Source organism: Chlamydotis macqueenii, chromosome 1 (genome assembly GCF_036417535.1).
Source record: "Chlamydotis macqueenii isolate bChlMac1 chromosome 1, bChlMac1.mat, whole genome shotgun sequence".
In the NCBI taxonomy this organism is placed as follows: domain Eukaryota; kingdom Metazoa; phylum Chordata; class Aves; order Otidiformes; family Otididae; genus Chlamydotis; species Chlamydotis macqueenii.
This window is the reverse complement of record NC_141556.1, coordinates 139,618,666-139,640,913: the sequence shown is the minus strand read 5'-3', so window position 1 is coordinate 139,640,913 and position 22,248 is coordinate 139,618,666. Positions and strand designations below refer to the sequence as shown.

Below are 22,248 nucleotides of genomic sequence, written 5' to 3'. Positions count from 1 at the left end.
GCCAAAAGCTGCTGTCAAATTTACTTACGAAAATCCAGGATGACTTAATCAAAATCCATACATGGCACACACACAATTAAATAATCTGGCTACATCTAATATCATATAAAGTAGTTGTATTGCCAGAGGGTAGGAATTGAACAGGAAATCAATAATCGATCTGAAACGCTAGAGGAACAAGAAAGGTAACCATCTGAAAAAACTTCAGAATAAATGGCCATAGTTAGTGGAATATTTTCATGCTTTATACTGTGTTTGAAGGCATCAGAAAGAGTCACAGAGCAATAAAAGTCAGAAATCCATGCATGGCTACATAAACTCCTCATTCAAATTAACTGGAAACCAGAAATATTAATTTCATGAGAAGAAATGAAGAATATCAGTAAATAAAAGAAATAGACTAATTAAAATTACAAATAGAGCACACATAAGGACACTTCCATTATTTTTTCAGAGCATCCTGAACAGCTAAACAGCTTCCGATCAAAATCCAGATGAGGGGTTTAAATTTGCTGAGGAAAAGTAAACTGTGTATTATTAGATCTTGTAGAACCTGTGACACGTGTCAATCCTCAGTTAAGGTAGTCATGTTTAGTTTCTCCAGTCTATATCTAAGGTAACAAATGTGGTAACTAGGAACAGCTTCAAGCCCAGGCTCCAGATTCCACATCCTTAACTCTTTTGTAGATTTTTTCCTACATGCATCAGTTAGTCTGTCCTTGTGAAGATGATTTAATCCCCAACTAAACTCGAAGTGAGATTTCTACTCTCTTTCCATATAATACATGTTAAATTACTAGGAATAACATGAAATCAATGTAATTACTCACAGAAGTAAATACTTACTGTGCAATGCTAGAAAAAGAACAGAGAACTAAGGACCATAGAACTCAGCCTTTGTTATCTATATACACTTAGAGGCTGTAAAAATTTTTACTTTCAAAACCTAACTTAGGGCCAACCCAAAATTGAGCCTCAGAGGCCACTAGAGAGAAGCAGCCTCTCGAGGAAGCAATTCATGCCACCAGTGATAGGCAGGATTTACAAGACCTCACTAAGTAGTTTAGTTCTAAAACATGTATCTACAGTTCTCTTATAGTTTCTACTGTGCAGCCTATTACTGAAGGAAAAAAAAACACCTCAACCTCACAGCTTACATCACCAAGTAGTAAAGCATTGACTAGATAGAAAGTTGAAAAAAACGTTGACATGTAATACTAAAATGCAGATTAGCTTTCAGAAGAGTAAGATACTTGTAAAATAAAGAAGGTTACATTAATAAATACATAATCCAGGCAAAACACAGAAGTTTCAAATACAGGGAAAAATAAAATGGCTTTAATGAGTTCCTAAGAGATTGTCTGCAATGTGTGAAGTAGCAGTGTACAGAGATCCCTGAGGTAGTACCAAACAGGCTTATTGGTGACAAGAAGCAAAAAAAAAACTCTGTCACATTCTTCCTATTCAAGCTAATTAGCTCTGGTAAGTGCCAAGAACCCTTAGTTTAGGTGGAACAACTCAGTATGTTCCCCACACAGCACTGCACACTGTACATATATAGGTTTATTTGGGACAACCTTAGGGTAAGCATAGGAATACTTAAAACAGTATTGTATTTTACAGTGACAGTATTCACTCAAGGTTTTGCCTCTAGTAGCTGAATCTCACCTGTATTATAGTCATTCTCTGAAACATCTTGTATTTCTAAGGGATGCTTTATATATACATATAATTTCATGTGATTATTACAGTAGTCTCTTTAAACAAAATGAAAAAAATTAAAATTCTCCAATTAACAAATAGATCATTTTCTTTTTGATGGCATATGCTTTGAATATTTACCAGGAATTTGCTACTATCAATAACAATGTTTACACAGGGAAAAAAAAAATGCAGGAGAAAAAGTCCTTTGCATTACAGCATTAGAAATGTACAATTTTTGTTACAATTTGATCAAACAATACAGTGGTACAATAGTGGCTTTCTTTGTCAGGTACAACTGAGGTCAATATAGTATTAGTTTAAATTAATACCTGCACATAGAGTAATCTGTTCCCAACAACTCTCCAATACTGTCAAAGTAAATTACTACTATTTACAAGGCATTAAGCTATCATTTGGTTTATTTCATTAAATTAGATACTATTTTTTCTAATTATTGTGAACAAGAAAAATCCAACTTAAAGCAGATTAATTTCTCTCCTTTGTAAAAACAAGCTGCATTATTACAAAAGTTTAGTCATAGATAAATATAATTCAGAAGCCTAAACTTTCACTACAATTTAGATTTCCAGATAAAAATTTATAAACTCTACTTTAGGTAGCCTTTTACTTGAATTATCTCCAAAGGTAAAAAAAATAATTAAACAAAACCCAATATATATAGTTGTGCAAACTCAGCCAAAACAGTTCAACATGACTGAAAATGCACCGTGAAAATTTAAACTATTGGATTTTAATTCACCTCATCTGTGCTGTCCTATTCCTGTTCCTCTGAGTAAACATACTGTTTATTTATCTTTATTATTTTCAGACAGCTTCAGACCAGTGAAGTCCCAAATGCCATGCCCTTTTGATAATTCTCAGTGACAACTACCCTGGCCTCACAATCCCTTGCTGTAATTACGACCTCACATGCCACTGGCAGCAAGCTTTACCTAGGAAACAAAGCTGCAAGGTGGGCTGTGGGGAAAGGGGGAAAGGCTCCTGCCTGGAGTGCACATCCATTCGCTCCTGCCCTATGCTACACATTTACACTTGCAATGACCACCTCCACCGTCATGATGCTTTCCACTACTGTTGACTGTACTTAGAACTTCATGCGCAGGCCTCATGTGGGGTCTCACATGTTCTTAGTTCCTGATAGTGAGAAGTCTAAGGAAATCTCAGACTTTCTGATATACATTCTTGGGTAACAACAAAAAGCCAAATTCTACATCCAGTTAGAGAGATAAAATTAAACAACGGGGAAGGGTGCCACATAGGCATGAAGGATACACCTTCATGCCTATGATCCTCATGGGCATCTACATGATGGTGAAGCTGCTGCACCTCAGAGGTGCGGAGGACCATCAGGGACCCCTGGTTCTGGGGGCTCTTTGCTGGGACCTACGTGGCACTGGCGGCCACCTTCAGGCTGTGGCAGCTGCTTGCCTGCGTCACCTCCTTCCGCATCACACCCCCTTATAAATACAGTGTCCTGCTTCATTCAACTTTGATTAGCATTTATTTCTTCAGAAATATCTGCAACATTTTAGTTGAATATTTGTACAAAGTTACCATCCTGACAGCTGGTATCCCCACAATGTTTTGAGTTTTGGGTTTTTTTTACAATACTGAGTACTTACTACAAAAAGAACTATCTCTGAAAATTCAATGTAGCTAAAATGAATTTTCCAAAGCATCTGACATACAGTTAAATCATTAAAATTATTTCTGTGTTCAGTTTGGTCAAGAACAACAACATAATAATAAAAAACACTAGTTATGTCATACCTTTGTAGCAAAATAGGTAATGGTAAACAAACTTTTAGTCTAAAATTTAACAAGGATTTATCCTTACATCACAGTACGTTTCTCATATAGAAAGTCATGAACTATTTTCTTATTTTAAATACACCATTAAATCTCTTTTCTATGCAAAATATTTCACTCTGCCGCTTAAATTAAGGTTCTAGAAAAGAAAGTAAGAGTTCTTTTATCTCTGTTCTATATTTAATGTTTTTATTTATATGATACTACTGTTCTTACTTCACAGTCAAACAATAAATCTGGTCCGTGAGAGTTTTGATGCTCTCTGTTACTTTTCAGTGTTAACCAATACTGCCCTATATTCTATACATATTGACAATTTCCTGGTATTTTTTAATACAATAGTACATATGTTAATCTTTACAAATAGCAACTCTTTTATCAAGCTCATTAATTACATAAATTAGTTTGAAACATCCCATGACAGAGGTCTTGGGAAGGTCTTCATTTTTATGACTGTCATATACATAGCTGGTCGAGAACTTTTCTGAGAAAGATTGTAAGATTTATTTCACAATTACATTTGTCACTTGGTTTCATAGGCCTATGAGCCTCCTGGAATTACGTCTTTCCTTTTCTACAAATAATTACACTGTTAATTAATTTCAGCTTCAATGCCTTACGTTGCTAAAAGTTTCACAAAAAAAAAAAAATCTGCAGTCTGAATAGCAGAGATCCAAACTAATATTGCCTCTGATGAAAGCAAGGATTGACTCAGGAACTCTATCTTCTCTACTGCAACAACTGGGAGCCCAGCCAGTATAACAATATTAACCAGTTGGTGGGTAAGTCAGGACTACCCAAAATAATGCCATCTCTTGCTGCCTTGAATTGCCACACTGGACATGGAAAGATCTAGGAATATTATGAAAAGCAGGGAGTCAGAGGGATCAAACAGGAGACCAAAGGTACAAATGTCTAAGAAACAAGTATTAGGTTTTTTATATCCAAATGATTATAATTTGTTATTACTATGTAAGAGCTCTCATAACACTAAATACCAGACAGGGCAGGGAAGGGGCAGGGAAAAGACAGAATTCTCTGTTCTTATGAATTTAATCTGTTAATAAATACAAAATAAGATATGGTGATCCCACAGGATGAAATTGAAAGCTAGTTTTAAATTATATTATGAAAACATCTTTTGTGATTTTCTTTTGCTTTTATGTTTTTCTTATTATACAAAATACTGTTTGCTCATACAGTTTAGCATTGGTGGCTCATGTAAAAACAGCAGCAAAGAAACAATACTATCCACACAAGGGAAGGGTGAAGATGCATTAAATATTTGTATTAGGTTGGAGGAAAGCAAAAAACTTGCACAATGAAAATTTCCAAGGAAGAAAGAAAGTCTTATTTAGATGCTTTTTTTTTTTTTAAAAAAAAAAAAGGAAACAAGATTTAATGAGAAATCCAGTGAGAACTGAGTGCAGTTTACTTGCATTCCAACAAAGGTGTCAAGAAAGAGATTCAATCTTAAAAGTGACAAGATATAAAAAAAAAATAGAGGACTTGAGGAAGAATTTGACAGTATCAAAGCAGGTTTAAAATAAAGAGAAATTGATTTTAGCTGCTTTTGTAACCAATATGCTTTATATTCGAGTATTTATTCTATTTCTTCAAAACTTCAAACTTTCTTGTTGAGGTAGTTTCATTTCCCACACCTAGAGCTAACAATAGGTAGTATTACAGAAGAAAGAATTAGAAAACGTCTTCCTCCATCAGCAGCACCTGAACAACCCTTTCTATCATGCTGTCTAGATCAACAAACATTCAACAATATGATGCCCTTGAAATGGAAATGGCTAAGAAAAGACATTGTGGAATACTTCATTGTATGGTTGTTGAAGCACTTTCCTCTTGATAGGAACATGTGGGTTCATGTTCCCTTTACAGAGGAAACAGATGAATTGCCTGCTGTACTCTAGATAAATGTCTTCAATGTTGACAGTGAATGAAAGAGAATCCACTTCTCTTATGTTCTCCTTTTACCTGAATCTACCCCACAACAAAAGTACTGAAAGTCTGAGAATATTTGCTTTTAAACCTCACATTAGCCTAAAGACTGCAACATAGTTCATATGATAAATGTATGCAATGCGACAAAGGGACTTTGTCCCTTGGTGGTAAAGCTGTAAACAAAATACAAGTCAAAAATTATTTCTCCCATTTTAGACAACCACAATTTAACTCCTAAAAACCAGGTCTGATTAGGCAAGCCTGCACCAATGGCAAAATACTTCTAGAATCTGCATATGCACCAATAAGAAGACAACAAAGTCACCATTTCTAGGATTCATTAGACATCAAATGTATTTGATATGCTTTGAAACAATATGGTCTTGCATAGAATAAAACTTCACTCCGTATAACATTGTTTTTTCTTCTGCTGTGACACTATTAATTTCAATTCCACATGTGCTGCTTTGACCCTGTCAGTAAAGGAAATATATTGTATGTGTTTCCAAGAAATGAAGCTGAGTGAACATAGCAACATCAAAAATAATGTATGGTCACACATGGATTTCTCCTCTGACATTTCCCTTTGAGCCTGCCGAATGCCGCCTGTGCAGGCCCACACACACCTCCCACAGTCCAACTGAAAACTTTCTGGTAGGAATAAATTGTCCAGTCAGACTGGTAATGGGAAGGTGATGCCAGTCATCTAGCATTTTCCAAATCACTGAAAACAAAGATATTGAAAATGTACTTTTAAAGATATGGAAAATGTGCTTTTAAAAGTTTTTAAAAAAATCAAACTCAACATATTTATAAAGTCTCCAGTACTCTTTTATATTATGAAACCCTGTGAGTCCAATGACTTTTATAATACCAATGCACACCACAGACAGATAGATTCCTGACATGAATAACCTTTCACTCCTTAGAATTTTGTTACAAGTTTGAATTGCCCTTACTGATAAAAATATAAAATAAAATAAAACAAAATAAAATAATAAACAAAATTTGGATGGTTGAAGTATTTGAATTAAGCTCACTCCAAAATCTCAGCCCTTGGTTCTTGTTATGCCCTTTCTGTTACATTAAAGAGTCTCTTTTAGTACTTGCTATTTTCTCCCCATGAAGATACTTAAACACTATAATCAAGTCACTTACAATTTTCTTTTGGTAAGCTAAACTGATTGATTCCTTTAAATCTTTTGCTGTGAGGCATTGTCTCTGGCTGTTAAGTAGCCCTTTTTAGCATTCTTCAGTCTTACATAATTTTTAAAAATGTGAGATTGAAAATACCAGCTGAAGCAGTTGTTACTGTATTTCATAATAATAAAATACTAAAATAATGATGACTAGAAAAAGAAAAAAAAAATAACAATGTTAAAAAAATGCAATAGCTTCCAAATATATTGAATTGGAACATAAATCTGACAAGTCGCATGACTACTAATATACTAATTATTGGAATACACTAATTATTAGCAATGTGTATGCTTAAAACAAGGACTTCCTACTTGGAGTTTATTCTGCTTATTGTGAAGCTAAATTTAGATCTACTGTTGTCAACAAAAAAGATCAGTACCAGCTTTATATGCTCTGTGGCTGTTTAAGCAGAAAATAATTGAGGGGGAGGAGTAAAAAGGGAAATTTTATTTATATCCAAATACATCAAATTGAAGAGTTCATTAAAAAATGACAGAATAAATTAAATTATAGAAAAGCCTTCTGAAAAGCCATCTAAATTGTCATACAACTTGGATGCTGCTCTGCCGGCTTTGAGGCTGTTAGTCTGCTAATTTAAAAGGTTTAAACCTTTTTATTGCTAATGAATATGCTATGCTGACAGCTCTAAAGACAGGAATATTCTATTTAACTACAGCATGGGTACAGTAAAAGAACATAAGTATGAATGTACTGAGTCAGATCAAATAGTGGAATTTCTTTCTTGTAGTGAAGATATTTGAAACAGTAAAATTACACTTGAATTTTATTTCCAGATACTTATTTCCAGTTACTTACATGCCCAAGCTTGAAGAAATGGAGGTAAAAAATGAACAAAGAATTACTGAATTAATTAATGTTAACTAAGGAAGTTATCAGTTTTGTAAAGGCATAGTTTTTGTTTGTTTAGCAGTCCAGTGACACCCTAAGCATACAGGCTGATACCAAAACCTCCAGTGAATGCAGTGCTGCAATTGTGCAATAGGTAAGTTGGCAATTAAAAGTGATAATCCAAATACCTTGATAAGTCTTTTTTTTTTTTTTTCTTTAAAGAGGAACATCCATCTGGGTAGTTAGAAACAGTAAAGAAAAGGATGAATATGTGACCACTGATGTGTAACAGATAGGCAGGCAGCCATTGTAGGCAACAAAGTACAGCACTGTCATTTCCAAATGCTCCAACCAGAAACAGTGGAAAATAAACTAATGAATTGAGGAAAAAGAAGTCCACAAGACAGTAATAATGTAACAAAAAGCTTTTTAAAATTTCCAGGAACTACTGACATTTCTGTAATGAAGTTCATATGATGTGTCAATGAAGGAAAACAAAAAAAAAAATAACAGCTAAGAGTAATATTACAATTGGAGAGGAATGAGAACAGAAAATCCAAGAGAGAAAACATGCAAGATGTTTAAGACTGCAGAACATGAGAAGTTTCTAATTACCTGGGAAAAAAAATGCTCATTAATAACTGCAAAAGTAATACATTCAAATGCAAACGGAAATAGATTCCCTTGAACTACCCAGATTTCATGAATCAAATTAATTATTATCTTCTCTGAGATGGAAATCTATCAGCAACACTTAAAAGGGATCAGGTTGCACCTTCAACTAAAATATTTTATCCCAGATTACTAAAGAATGGATTAGATAAGTAGAAATTTGTGAAAAGTAACAGATATTATTTATATGTATGTATATATATGTGTATATATATATTAAAAAAACCACACATAGCATATATACACACTCAGGATACATTACATACTAAGAGTTTGTTTATGCAAAAGCCTATTTTAACTGCTCTTGAAACAAAATCATTTAACTTAAACAAAAAAAAAAAAAAAAAAGCCTGTATCTCATTTCCACTTACTGTAGCATAATTAAACTTTTAAACTCTGATGCAAATTCTTTACAAGTCAATGTTGGGCTATCATACTACTGGCTGCAAAACTAGTCTCTGTGCAGGTAAAACCCTGAGAAGGTATCTCAAAATAAACATAGCATAGATTAGGATTTTTCTAGAAAACACAAATACACTCATGACTAAACAAAGGACCGCTTTTGGCCTACATGAAAAGATGAAAAAGGAACTACCAAATATGCCTATTCAGACCTGTGAATAAAAGTCCAAAAGGAGAAAATAAAAAGCTAAGGGCTGATGTAGAAAAGCACCTTATTTGCAGAGAAGCAGAAGATAGTTATACTAAAGGGACCATAGCTAAGAAAAAGTGAAATTGCTGTGCTATTTAGGGAAAAAAAAAAAAAAAAGCAGGAAAGGTCATAATGAAATGTCTGTATCCCATAATACTCGTTTTAACCATTTATCCTTTGTTATCTGTACTGTCATTTCTGGAAAAATGTAGGTTTTCTTTGCAGCTTAGATCTACTTTGCCATGGCCCAGTCTCACCACAGAGGACAAATGATGCTTTCTGTGTAGTCTTTGGTCAGGTAGGAATTTGTGCCAGGCCTTCCTGATGACTGTAAAAATTACATTTTTGGCAGTCACTGCTGCTTTCTCCTTCAGCAACCCTGTCTAGCAAGTCAGTTCTGCTCAGTAAAGTCCAAACTAGAGAAATGTGTTGTCATGGCCATTTGCTAACTGTTAGCAGTACCCCTCTTTGCTAGAGCTTGGGATTGCTCCCTAAAGGTGCTCAGCTTTCTCCATCATTAAGCCCAAGTATTTAACTTGGGCACACTGAGTGACTTTGCTGCTAGCAGATATTATTTTAATAGGTGTTCTGACAGCTGACTGGGCAAGATCCAACCTACCATCTGCTGAACTTAAGAAAGAAAATATAGTTCTTAAAATTTATCTAACACAGCATACAATTCCCCCTAAAATCTTAAGGACTGCGCTCAACGCAAGTTTTCCTTTCCGGAGAGAACTGAGAGATCTACCAGCTTCCTTAAACTAATTCCCTCCAAGCTACAGCACTGACAGTCCTCTTCAGAGAATAAAGGAACACTTTATTTTTTTTACTAATTTCTGGGGCCAGCAACTTAACCTATGAAGCATAACTTTTCAGCAAAAATGAGGAGTTTGTCTTTAGCTCTCTTACCTGAGAGCTTATCTATGCTACCCTATTGTGCAGTAGGAAGTACTGAAGGGTAATGTAAATTATCAGAGTATACAGGTAATTTTTCAGGAAATATTAATCAAATATGAAGTAATTTTCAGAGCAATTATCAGGAAAACAGGTTAGTGCTTTTTCTTGCTCACGAAAAATTCAGAAGAGTGTATGTACTTTCTGGGCTATACGCAAGCCAACATACTTTTGGAAAACAATATATAAGGCTCTTAAAACAACTTCTTCCTAAACTTCAGAAACTATCATAGGCAATGTACAAGTAGCATCAAGGTTGCAGGAGTATACCACTCTTTGTGTTGCTAAAAAATATGTGCTAATAAATGCTGGTCTCATAATTTTCACAAAGAACATAGCAAATCACAGATACAATCTATCTGTGATTTCCAAATGACCAAATTCATATTATTGATAAGAAAACAGAAAATTTTCTTAATTTACCCCATCAATACGTCATGTTGGAGTTGGAAGAATTACCCTTGTTTTATGCTGATGAACATCCAGGGTGCTGTCCTTGTTACTTTATTCTGTTTCAGCTGAAGTTCACATTACTTTCAGATACAGTGAGGATAAAATTACCAATTACATATTCATATGTCATCTTGGTTACTAGAGCTGCTGTTTAAATTCTCAGGGTGTGAATCATTACCATTACAACACATTAGATGATAAACTGTGGCTGTGCATAGTATGTGTACCTTAACCTCACAACAAACGTAGGATAAAATGCATTGGCTTAAGCATCCTTCATTAATGCTTTTTACACCTAGGTTGGAAGTTAGGACATTTATAATAGACTAAGAATGTGCACATAGTCAACTCATGTAGCTCTCTTTCGTACTGCTATAGCCCAATTGTGTCTGTACTATCACTCATTCTTCTGTCACTCAGTTGTGGGAAGATAGAGCAATGTGCCTGCCAGCAGAGAGGGAACACATCCACCATGGAACCATTTAGACATCGAAATCACATCAAGCTTACCAATAAGGTTACAGCTAACTGATCAGAGAAAGCAAGCTAGGGAGTACACAGCCAAAATGCTGTACTAAGGAAATGGGAACCAGGGAAGGGTGTGTGTATTTTCTAGTAATAACCACCTCTTGGGTTATGTAAAAAACAGCATTTTCTAATTCTACACAAAGTAAGTGTGCTGCATGCAAAAAGAATACAATGTCTTCAAAGAATTACGCTTTGAAAACAAAAGTAGTTAGTTGCTCCTGGTAAGGGCTATTTAACAGCCATAAGAAAGTGAAAATAGTCAGCATGGTTAGGGTCTTTGGTATACACAGTTTTAGCTGACTGAAACGGGCATTAACCAAGTTCCATGCATAAAGAATGTATCTGGCTGTCCCAAAGTGCTGGACGCAGCATACAAGTACATATCCTATTAGGTCCAGTCTCGGAAGGGTGTTTATAGGTCATGCACAGTAGTAATTTCAGAATGATTAACAAGGGTTATGCCAACTAGGTCACAGCCAGCTGGCAGATCTGCTAGAGCAAACACTTTATATTGTATTCAGCAGCAATTTCTTTATTAGTTGAGAGATAATGAAGAAAATTAAAGGACTCACAGAAACATTCCAAGCCATTATGCTGCATCTGCAAACAGCGTACTTTCTTCTAAAATCCATTTCTGATTTCGTGCTTTTGGTAAGCTTTATGAAAGAAACCTATTACCTATACACCACATATTAGTAACAGCTTCTTTTCCTTCATCAGTAAATTATCTGATCCCTTCTGATCTCCCTTAAACACATTACACTGGTAGTTTATATGCCTCATCCAACCACAAAGTTTTTCCCATCTTTTAGTATTTGACTGTCTTAGGATCCTCTTCTGGCATAAATATTATTTCCTGTATGTCTTTTATCTCTTGGAAAAATTCTACCTGCCATCTCGTTTCTAACTCTACTTTGTGAAGATTGAGACTAAATAATTAAATGTAAGCTTTGATAGCAAGGCTTGACTCTTCTTTCAGTAAATGAATCAGATCATCTTTTAGATGGCCTAGTTTTAAATCTCTTCACTGAATTCTTTAAAATCATCATGGTACAACGGGTCCCAAATCCATTACCCTTTGGATCTTCCGGAGTTTTTCTTAGAGATTACAATACAATGCAATGATATGCAAAGTGCTGCCAGTAAATGGGTTACAGAGGGGAATGAAACAGAGCATAGAAAAAACTATGCACACAAATAAAAGAAGTCACCTAAGTCTCCTAGGTTGTAAGTATATAGGAAGTAACTTGAGCCTTTTATCACCCAGAGGCATTTCCTTTTTGCAGTTGTTTCTGACCCTAATCAGAAAAAAACATCAATATGATCCTTATTTTCTAAATAGACAACCAAGGAACAAAGGCAACATAGTCTATCTCACATTCCTCTCTGATAAAAATGCCCTCAGACCATCTCAGTCCCAATGTACCTAAGCAATATAATTCTTTTGGTAGATTAAAAAAAAAAAAAAAAAAAAGGAACACAAATCCAGGCAATTTTGCTTCACATCTCTGTATTAAGCAAAAAATCTGTAATCAATCTGCACAAGAAATGGAGAAATTGAAAGGTAAATTAGTAGGTGCTTGTGGTTCTAACTAATGCTACAAAAAGAATAGGAAAGTCACAAAACAGCAAAAAACTTTAAACATTCTGTACTGTCAGTGAGGATGAAACTTCAGCATGCTTACCATTTTCATCTCAGTGAAATAAGAGGATGCAAAATGCATTTGGCATTTTGCGTGATTCAGCTGTATAACTATAATACAGAAAATGGAGAATCAATGGCATCATTGAAAAAAAATCTGCCTCTGTTTAGGTTGAAATTATAAATTAGAAGGACAAAATTATTCTTTTTTTTTTATGTAGGAATGTTTCTACTAACTCACCACAACCAAATGGATAAAATTCTTTGGAATCAATTCTGTCTTCAAATGGCTTGTAAGAATTTCAAAGCAAGTATTATTTGCTCTTTAGCTACAAACTGGTGCATTCTTAGTATGCATCTCAACTAAATCTTTATTATTTTATAATCATAAATTAGTTTTGTTTAACTTTGTCAGTGTGAGTGCATGTTTTGCTTGGATGGGTTTTATTCCATATATAAATTCCTCAGTCCACAAAAACAGAACCAACACTCACAATGCCATTAATTTTCAGCTTGGAAAAGGTGGATAGGATCCCTTCCTATCTGTTAGGAGGTCATAAACCAGCACCTGTTTGCATGTTTTACTAATGTATTCACCAGCATCATTTGCGGTGCTCTCAAAGATGTCGAGGGAAAAAACGAGTTTCCTGGTAACTTGTGCTCCCTCTGCTGGCTGAATAAAGCATGAAGAGCAAGCGCAAGCATAACTATTGGGGCAGTCTTACAAATGCAGAATTATTATTTGAAATTTTCTAGCCACACTAAAAATACCACGTAAAAAGATAATTTGATTCTAATTTATTTTTAAGAGGATGAAATGTATATATTTGGATTTGGTTTTCATTTGCCCTACTGCATATTTACTAAATCAGACAATATATCAATGATTTCCAGCTATGTTGGCTTGTAAACATTACCAGTGATTAATCAGATAGTTATTTGAGTCAGCACAAAGTAATTTCTCTCCATTAGATTAAATATGTCACACTCTGTCAATTAAAAATCCATTTAACACCAACCCAGTAATAATAAGCATTTTAGAAGAAGGCACCAGAAATTCTATTTGTGACTCAAATTCTCTATATATAGTGTTGGAATTTGGCTTAGCATTGCAAGTAAATTTATTCTTTGTTATAAATTTGCCTACAGCAAGAACTGTAAAAGACAAATTTTCCTTTTATTATAAAATTTCTGTAGTGGATTTTTAACACATCAGCACCAGATAGCTGTAAGCATTAGTTCATTTTCACGGTTTTATAATAATTATTTCTTATTGTTTGCCTCTTTGGGTACCAGGAGCAACATCCAGATTACAAAAGCCCTAAACCCATATTCCCTCAGATGATGATAATATCAGAAACAAAAATGAAATATGCTATCTATCTTTAACATTCTTTTTTTCCTTTTTTCCTTTTTTTTTTTTCTATTTGGATAACGACTAATACATTCAACTAATACTATCACAAAATGTGAGCAAATGTAATTGATTATATGCCATTCTGAGAATTTTATCTGGAATTATAAACAAGAAGTATTGGCATAAAGACTTGAATGCTGGAGATACACTTTCACTTTTAAAAGGATGACAAACCAAAGTACTGTGCAAAAAATTGTTATATTCTGGATAAATTTTTTTCTTAATTTCAGCTGTCAACAATTTAGTCATGAATTCTGAGGAGCCAATGATGAGCCCTTGCTTTATTTCAAATTTTTGTTAATTTATTTTGTAAATACCTAAACATTTCTGGAAAAGAAATGCAAATTTGCCTAGTTCACACACAACCTATGACTATCGCATTGATGTGAGGACAATTCCTTTAAGTATTTCCACAGGTGCGGACTGATTCATGAGCTTTGTGTGTTAGTTGAGCTACTCAGCAAGCATCAGTCTTGTCTGAAGCTGCAATTAATGTGCCAAGTAAGGGAAACGGGACCAAATTTGAATGAAAAGACACAAGCAACTTTCAAAGCTTTTTCACCTATGCAAAAAATACCTGAAGGAAGATCAATGAGATCACAAAGACTTAAGAGGAAAGCAAAGCTAATACAAATGGTATAGCCAAGATCCAAGCATATTCCATGCTATTCAGTACTCAGAAGTCTGCCGAGGACCCACTGCAACGCCCTAGGACAGAGGCACTGCCTCAGTGTTAGTATGTGTCATGTTGATTTGTGTATTGTCAGAAAGCCAGAAGACGCGTAGTGAAAAGCAGCAGTGTACAGAGACATTTTTTGCAGGAGTGTAGAGAAAAACTACATTAAAAAAAAAAAACCAACCTAAAAAACAAAACACACAGAAGAAATAAAAAAAAAAACACTCTGAAGAGACAAGTGAGTCAGTGGGCAGAATGAAGTAAAATTGCCTGTCTGATCTGTCTCATGACCCAGATTATTTAAAACTGTTTCTTTTGCGTCACTGAGACAAATGGCACAGCCTCTACATCTCCAAAGGAACTGTTCTTTGACTAAAAGGATGATAACATTAATTTGTCTTTGTGGAAGAAACATTAATTCATAGTGTTTTAAAGAACATTCCCTCCATTCTAGCAGGTTTTTCAATATGAGGCAACAATGAGACTGTGGGAAACTGCCAAAAATCCTGTTCGGATTAGATAACGTCATATTGAATGCTGAGTCTTCTCGCCAGGCTCCTCTGCGTTATCAGTTCCGGAAAAGGCCATTTGGGTTCAATCCTGTAAAGTGCCTGTGGAATGGGCAACTCCTGTAGGGAATCACAGCATTTTGAAATCAGCAACTAAATCTGAATTTAGCTCTAAGGCTTTAAGAACTTTATTTCATCTAGATTAGAATCCTGTTCTTTGGTGTCAGAAGGTATTTGTGACTGTTAAAAGCAAGAATGCAAAATAAAGGCCAGGATTACCCACAGCTTTATCCTGGTAGGCAGAGGGTAGTCAGACATATGCCGTGTTCTTTCTCACAGATGCTGCAATATTTCTGTATTAGGAGGAGGGGATATATTGGACCCTAACCGTGAAAGAATTGGCTTGAGGTGCTCTGACACAATGGGGAGTTTATCTTTCACAATGGAAAGCAATTTTGTCTCCGTCACTAAAAAGTTTATGTTCAACTGGGATGACATGCAGTAATTCCAACGTCATAATTTTATATAGTAATTATTATCTATTATTAATCTCTCTCACTTCAGAAAGCAATACAAGCATTTTACAAAAGGGTATGTCTCCTTGTGTATAATTTTTGTACAGTATCAAATGAAATGCATTTAAATAACAAGATAATTTTAATAATGCCATTTTAAAAATCATTTTAATATTTTTATTTTTCCAAAGAAGGCAAAGAATTGACTGAAACGGTGGAGGTTAAAAATAAACTATCGTCATTGACAAAAACTGTGACAATCTTGAAACTATAACTCTTGTTATATTTTTTTTTATTCCAGAAAAACAGTATTTGGAATATGAAACTGTTCAAGAATTATAATCTATTAAAAGAAACCGCTCCTAAATATGTTTTTAAACAGAGTTAAAGTATTTTTAAAATATAACTGTTTAATTAATTTGCTTTCAAAAAATACTTCAGAAAACAGAAGTAAAACTCTATGTTCCTATACCAATTACACAAATTATAATTTACATAAAAAAACCACATTAAAAAGATTTTGAGGAAGAATCAAAACTATGAACATGCAAATAAGAGATATTGGATTCTTAATTTCTGAAAGCTATATACATAAATCCTGAATTTAATTTCTTAAGTAGCTACGTAAATTTGCAATAGTGAAGAAATAATAGAACAACTGAAATTTTTAGATTATCTGATAAATGTCAGATATGCATCTACTGAAACTTGCAACTTCATACAGTTTAGGAGAATCTACTCTACAGAAATTCAGATTTATTTGCAAAATAAAAGTTACTATTACTACTACTACATACTAATAAATCAACAAAAATATCGTTGCACCATATTGAACCTATCTTGTATACTGTGTTACTATTTTTATGAATGGACCCTTATTCCTCATATTAATAAAGAAGCCATTGAACAGATTAGGGTTTTTTATTCTAAGCCATCAAATAATTGTAAAGATTAGACTCATCTTTCTACTATCTTGTTCTCCTTTCCCCCTCAAAAAAAAAAAGGCACAAAATCAGTTTTTATTAATTAAGTTTTATCAGTATAATTTTGAAAAAAAAAAAAAAAGACTTTTTCCAAGTTAAACAAACACTACAATTCAACAGCAATGACAAGGAGAAAGCTGCAAACAGTTATATACTAAGCAGACATTGGATTAACACGAAAAAGTGGCACATTATGCAAACTATAGAAATCACCTAATGCACATCTTCTTTATTTGCTTTACTCAAGTTTTTCATTTTTTTATTTTTCAGCCAAATAGATACAAAGTCTAAAGATGCAGGCACCTTTCCTTCACATCACTGCTCAGAGAAAGAACATTGTTGATCTCTTTGCTCTCACCCAAGACATTTTTTTTCCTGGTAGCCCAAAGTTAAATGTATCACTAATCCTGGACAATATTCCCAGTTTCTCTAATCTAATGAAAAAATCATTACCTACCCATTCAGCCTTAATAATTATCATGGCCTACCACCTTTTGTTGTCACTTCAGCTGTGTCTATTGTAACGTAAATGAGACAAGAGTTTACAGAGCATTTTTACTGAGCAAACCTCTGAAGATGCTAAATACTTCATTAGTTAATCCCTAAGAGATATATAGTGGTTGAGTAGCTACCCACTTGTGTAAAATGTATCTTCAATCCATATACCAAAATAAGTAAAGTATATATGCTTACTATTGATCATGCAAAGGCAACAAAAAGTAATCTTTTAGTTTTATTTTCTATTTTGATCTGAATAGAGTAAGTTTTAAACAAACAAACAAAATATTTGTTCATTTTTTTCTTCTCTTGTCTTGCTGTTAATACAGTTTTGAAGTTTATAATTAAAAAAAAATCCAAATTAAGGTTCTTTTCTGTTTGTTTTCGTTATATTTTTTCCCCAGTTATGATAGGAGTTAGCAATCTCCTTCAGCATCCAAAGATTCAAATGATAAAGGCCAGGGATTAAGCACAGCCGATTAACAGTCTGTGTCCTCTTCAATCTAGCATTTCCCCTGTAGATAAACCCATATTCAGACTGAACTTATAATAAACAGACTGTCCTCAATATCATTTCCCTAGATGACCTCCTCAAACCTGACATTCAAGTATTCTTGTGGAAAATTACAGTTTATAGTAACTGGAAAAGCAAGCAACATATTTTCACACAAACTAGTCTGAAGATCAAGTCAAATATTTAGAAAGCAATCTGGATAAAATGATAATTTTACTATAAATATTTTATTTCTTTCAGTTCTGAGTAATTCCTTACAATTATAGGTTTGATATAAAATAGTAATAAATTTCATCTTCATTACTTGTACTGTGTAAAAACTTGTATTTTAAAATAACTACATTATTATTTATACTTACTACAACAACAACAACAACAAAAATCTTGATGCATTACAGTGGTTGTAATTCTCCCCCTTCCAAAGGCCAAGATAAAAACCAGCAAAATTCTCCAGCTACTCTATATTCTCTGAAATGTAAGCGTTACTCAAAGGAAAATGTTAGTACAAACCATTTGTCCAGTGAACAACAGCAAAAGAACAAATATCCACATGGACAGAATTGTAGAAAAATTCTGTTAGGTATACGTTTTGATTTCTATCATAAATAATATTTTCAACTAAAATGAAAAAAAATACTCTCCTAAAATCAAAGATACTTTGTGCTTTGTAGGAACATTTTAATATGGAAAATTCTGAAAGGATTCTGCTGCTATTTGACATTTGAAATCCACAATCTTACGGGTTAAAGGAAAGGCTATGATTAATATAGATATAAACTGTGTAACAGGGCATTTTAATTTCCCTACTTAGATGCTCCAAGTATTTTAAGGAACTATAGTATTTTACGACATTCAATTTCAGTGTACTTCTTCAGACAGAAGCAGCAACATTTCAAACTATCTATTTTATTACAAATAAGTAATCTTATCTACCCAGTTAAATTGACTGTATTCTACTCTTATTTCCATTAGTTTATACTGGCAGTGTTCCAGTGAAGCAATTCTGAAATCAGATGAATGCATGTGTACATTTATTCTTCAATTCTTTATCCAAAGTACATGATCAAAATCTGGTTCCCTTTGACCATACCACGCAAGTGATAAGAAACAGGTCGTGCTATATATTGAAAAAAAACCAACCAAACAAACAAAAAAACCCCCAACAAAACAAAAAAAACAAAAAAAAACCCATGAAGCCTGAGCTACATTTTGATTAGTTATTCACTAGAACTGGTTTGAAATAAGCACTGCATGTGAACATAGTTAATTCATCAGAGTTGTTCATAAATTCTTTTCACCAAAGTTTAAAAAAAAAAAAACAAAACAAAAAAACCAAAAAGAGAGCATAAAATGATTCAGATTAAGTTTCATAGTAAGAACATTAATTAGGTTTGGATGATTCCATCCACCTTTTCTTCTAGACACAAAAGAGTTTCAAAGCTCTTTTAAATAAATCTGTACTTGAGAAAGAATTGAAAATGTGAATTTAACTCAAAGTCACTCACTTTGAGATCTTGCTTCAAAAACAAATTGCACGGTCTGTCTCCATAACAACGTAGCTTATTTTTGCCAACTAAGACTGATATAATGAAGCATAATGTGCTTAATTAGATTGTATGGACTGCAATTTAAGGCTATTTATGTTTAGTATGATCTGGAGACACACTAACTTAGAAGATGTGATTTGTAGGTCAGTTCTCCTTAATCATGTTTATGAGGAGAATGTTGCATATTTTCCTCACCAAAAATGCCAGTCTGAGTTATATTTAACTAGTGATAATATACACAGCATACGATTAAAATATCATGTATTCCTTTCATTAATGTTTAAGTTTCTTGTTCTCTATTGGAACTTGTTAAAAGTACTGTCATATTATACAGAAACAATCTTGCCTTCAGCTCATCACTGACACAATTTTATTATTATCCATTTAATATCAAATATTCTTTTCCTAGACATTTGTATGTATTTTGCCACGTCTAATTTCCTGTCTTCCACAATGGATGAAACTTCTTATTACTAGATTGAATGAATATATGAATTTATTAACACTCGGCTTTAAAATAAGACTGAGCTAGCAGAGATGATATTACTTCAGTGAGAACAAATAAAATCTTAATCTGAAATGCTTTCTGATGGCAAAGTTATCCTATTGACTAATGAAAAGCTACAGGATAAAATCCAGTCCATAAACAAATTTGGGAAAGAATTATCTATGTCCTTATCCAAGGAGTGAGATGTAGTGCAACAAGATCGGAAGAAGAAAAGAACTTAGTGGAAAGATTTACTCCTTCATCTACATGCACACGCAGGCACACACACACGCACAGTCCCTTACACAGAGCTTTTCTTTCAGTGCACTTTCCATTTAGGCAGCTTGATAGTATTTATGTTTGCAGAGCTCTCAGTATTACCAAACCTTACCCCTTTATTTTTAGCTTTCAAGTTTTTGCTTCAGCTGATGAGAACAGGAAAAGAAGGTGCTATGTTTATTGCTGGCAAACAGCTTGGAAATTCTGAGTAAAGAAGCCAATCAAGGCAGAAGGATTATAATAATCAAAGTACAAAATTTGCATATTTAGAGTATGGTTACTGAGAAATAACAATGCCTTGGTTATGCAAATCAAATCCTCAGCTACAGTGAAGGGATTTGCATATCTGGGAGAAATCTGTCATGCTATGCATCGGTAACTACATTTTAAGTAGCTGAAAGAATTGTCTTTTAACAGGATATTAAATATAATTGCCAGGAAAATATTTTATTTCCTTGTGATACAGAATAAACTTTACGCATTTGGGGCCTGATGAAAACAGGTCATGTTGTCTGTAGGAAGCAATACCATTCAGAACCACAAAAGATACATTCAGCATGCCATAAAGCAGAATTTTTAAGACTGAAATTATTAAAACATTCAAAGAGCTGTGTGTTACCAGTTGTGTTCATCTTTTTTGTGTATAGAAGGTGGTTTAAAGTAGCCTCTTGAGAAACGGTTGTAGAAAACAGATGAAACATCGTTCAGCTCTGCATAATAAAGTCATCTTTACTTAATTTTAGTAAATGAAGAAAAACAAGTTGGACTGAAAAGTTTCATAGGTAAAAATCCTGGAAAAAATCTGCATACTGAACAACTATAACAATTTTCTATTATCTATTAAAATCAAGCACAGCTAACAGTAGACTCACAGATATTATAACAAAACTAAGGAAAAAATAAGGGAAATTCTCCTTTAAAAATTAGTATATGACAGTATCATTCATGCACAGAAAAACAAATATGTTACTTCTAGTCAATGTTTATTTTCCCTTTCCTCTCCTGTGAATGATGCTTAGCTGTAGTGCAGATATAAAGTTAAGGCTGGCTTACACACCCTGTCCACTGCCTGCAAATGAAATAGTGGTTTGGTGTTAAACTGAAACATGACAGAGAATTCATGCAAGCCTGTTCAATCTAGAAAGTATTACTTATAATGCGTGTTCAGAGGCATGATCCATTTCCACAGATAAAACATGGAGGAAACTGAGTAAGATGCTTTAAAGGCCTGGTACTACTCATGTGCAGAATCGGTGAGTGCACTGCAGTATGGTCCTTGGAGTACTTACCATCCTCTGTGGGCACATAGATATTCAAATACAGGCAGTCTTCATTTTGATCTTGAACGTATGTCACTACAGTATCCAGATTGGCTGTAAACCAGACTGGCAGCATGTCGTTGAGCAGCGACCTCTCATCCAGGTACTGAGGGCAGACAGCGGCAAACTGTGTGGCATTGCGGACACCTGTCCAAGACGACGGTGGCTCCGGGGGCTGAAATCGCCTTTCACCAGTCGGAGGAGAGGCATAAGGAACACCAAGGTACTGCTCCACTGGACCAAGGATCTCATTGGGCAAAGGTGTTCTTAAACCACGTATTTTGCCATAATTCGTGGTAACAACTGGGTATTGTGCTTGGCCATCGATGAGAGTAAACCTTATAGCCAGTGCAGTTATCCACAGGAGGAAGTTAGAATTCAACATGACACACACTGGGGTGAAGATCAAAGGCAGCCATAGGAGTCCCATTGGTTTCGACATTATTTAAATCAACATTAGCAGGGCTTTTTTTTTTCCACAACCAGGAGAAAATTAATCAGTCAAGGAAAATGAAAACTAATAAAATAAAAAAGTAGTCAAAAGGAGATGAAGTGAGGGAAAAGGCAACCTTGTTCCGGCAGCAGAAAACCAAAAGCTGATGTGTGGTAGGGTGCTTCAGTTGACTAGCCGTAGACAAATCCCAGAAGAAACAAAGGAGTGTTTGCCCCTAAGGCCCATCCCAGACTTCAGCGTTGGCTTAATCCTGGTAACGCACAGCACTTCCCAGCAAGTAGTGTGAGGAGAGATCTGCAGTTATTCCAGTTCTCCAGTGAAATGGCTCCTTCCAGTGAAGTACAGCCCACTCAGTCAGCCTGTGGACAAAAAAAAAAACAAACAAAAAAGCAATTCAAATAAACAGACACATTCATATTGGCTTAAATCTAAAAAAAAAACTCAAATCAAACAATTAAATTTGTTTACAAATTTTAGTCACCATGGTTAGCTATGTGTTCAAATTTTAGGCACCATGGTTAGCTATGTGTTCAAAGATATGAAAGGTTAAGAGAGCTGAAAATTGAAGCCACAAACTTGTCAGAGGTTATACCACAAACCAAATATTTCT

At 34.3% G+C, this 22,248-nt stretch overlaps 1 protein-coding gene across 1 annotated transcript in view; it reads right to left on the bottom strand.

Moving 5' to 3' along the window:
• Positions 1-22,248, bottom strand: part of NLGN4X (neuroligin 4 X-linked) — a 186,402-nt gene that overhangs the window by 109,116 nt on the left and 55,038 nt on the right. The window contains exon 3 of the mRNA XM_086768294.1: positions 21,155-21,997. Coding sequence (XP_086624420.1) covers positions 21,155-21,626 — 472 coding nt within the window. The 5' untranslated portion in view covers positions 21,627-21,997. The remainder of the gene's footprint in view (positions 1-21,154; positions 21,998-22,248) is intronic.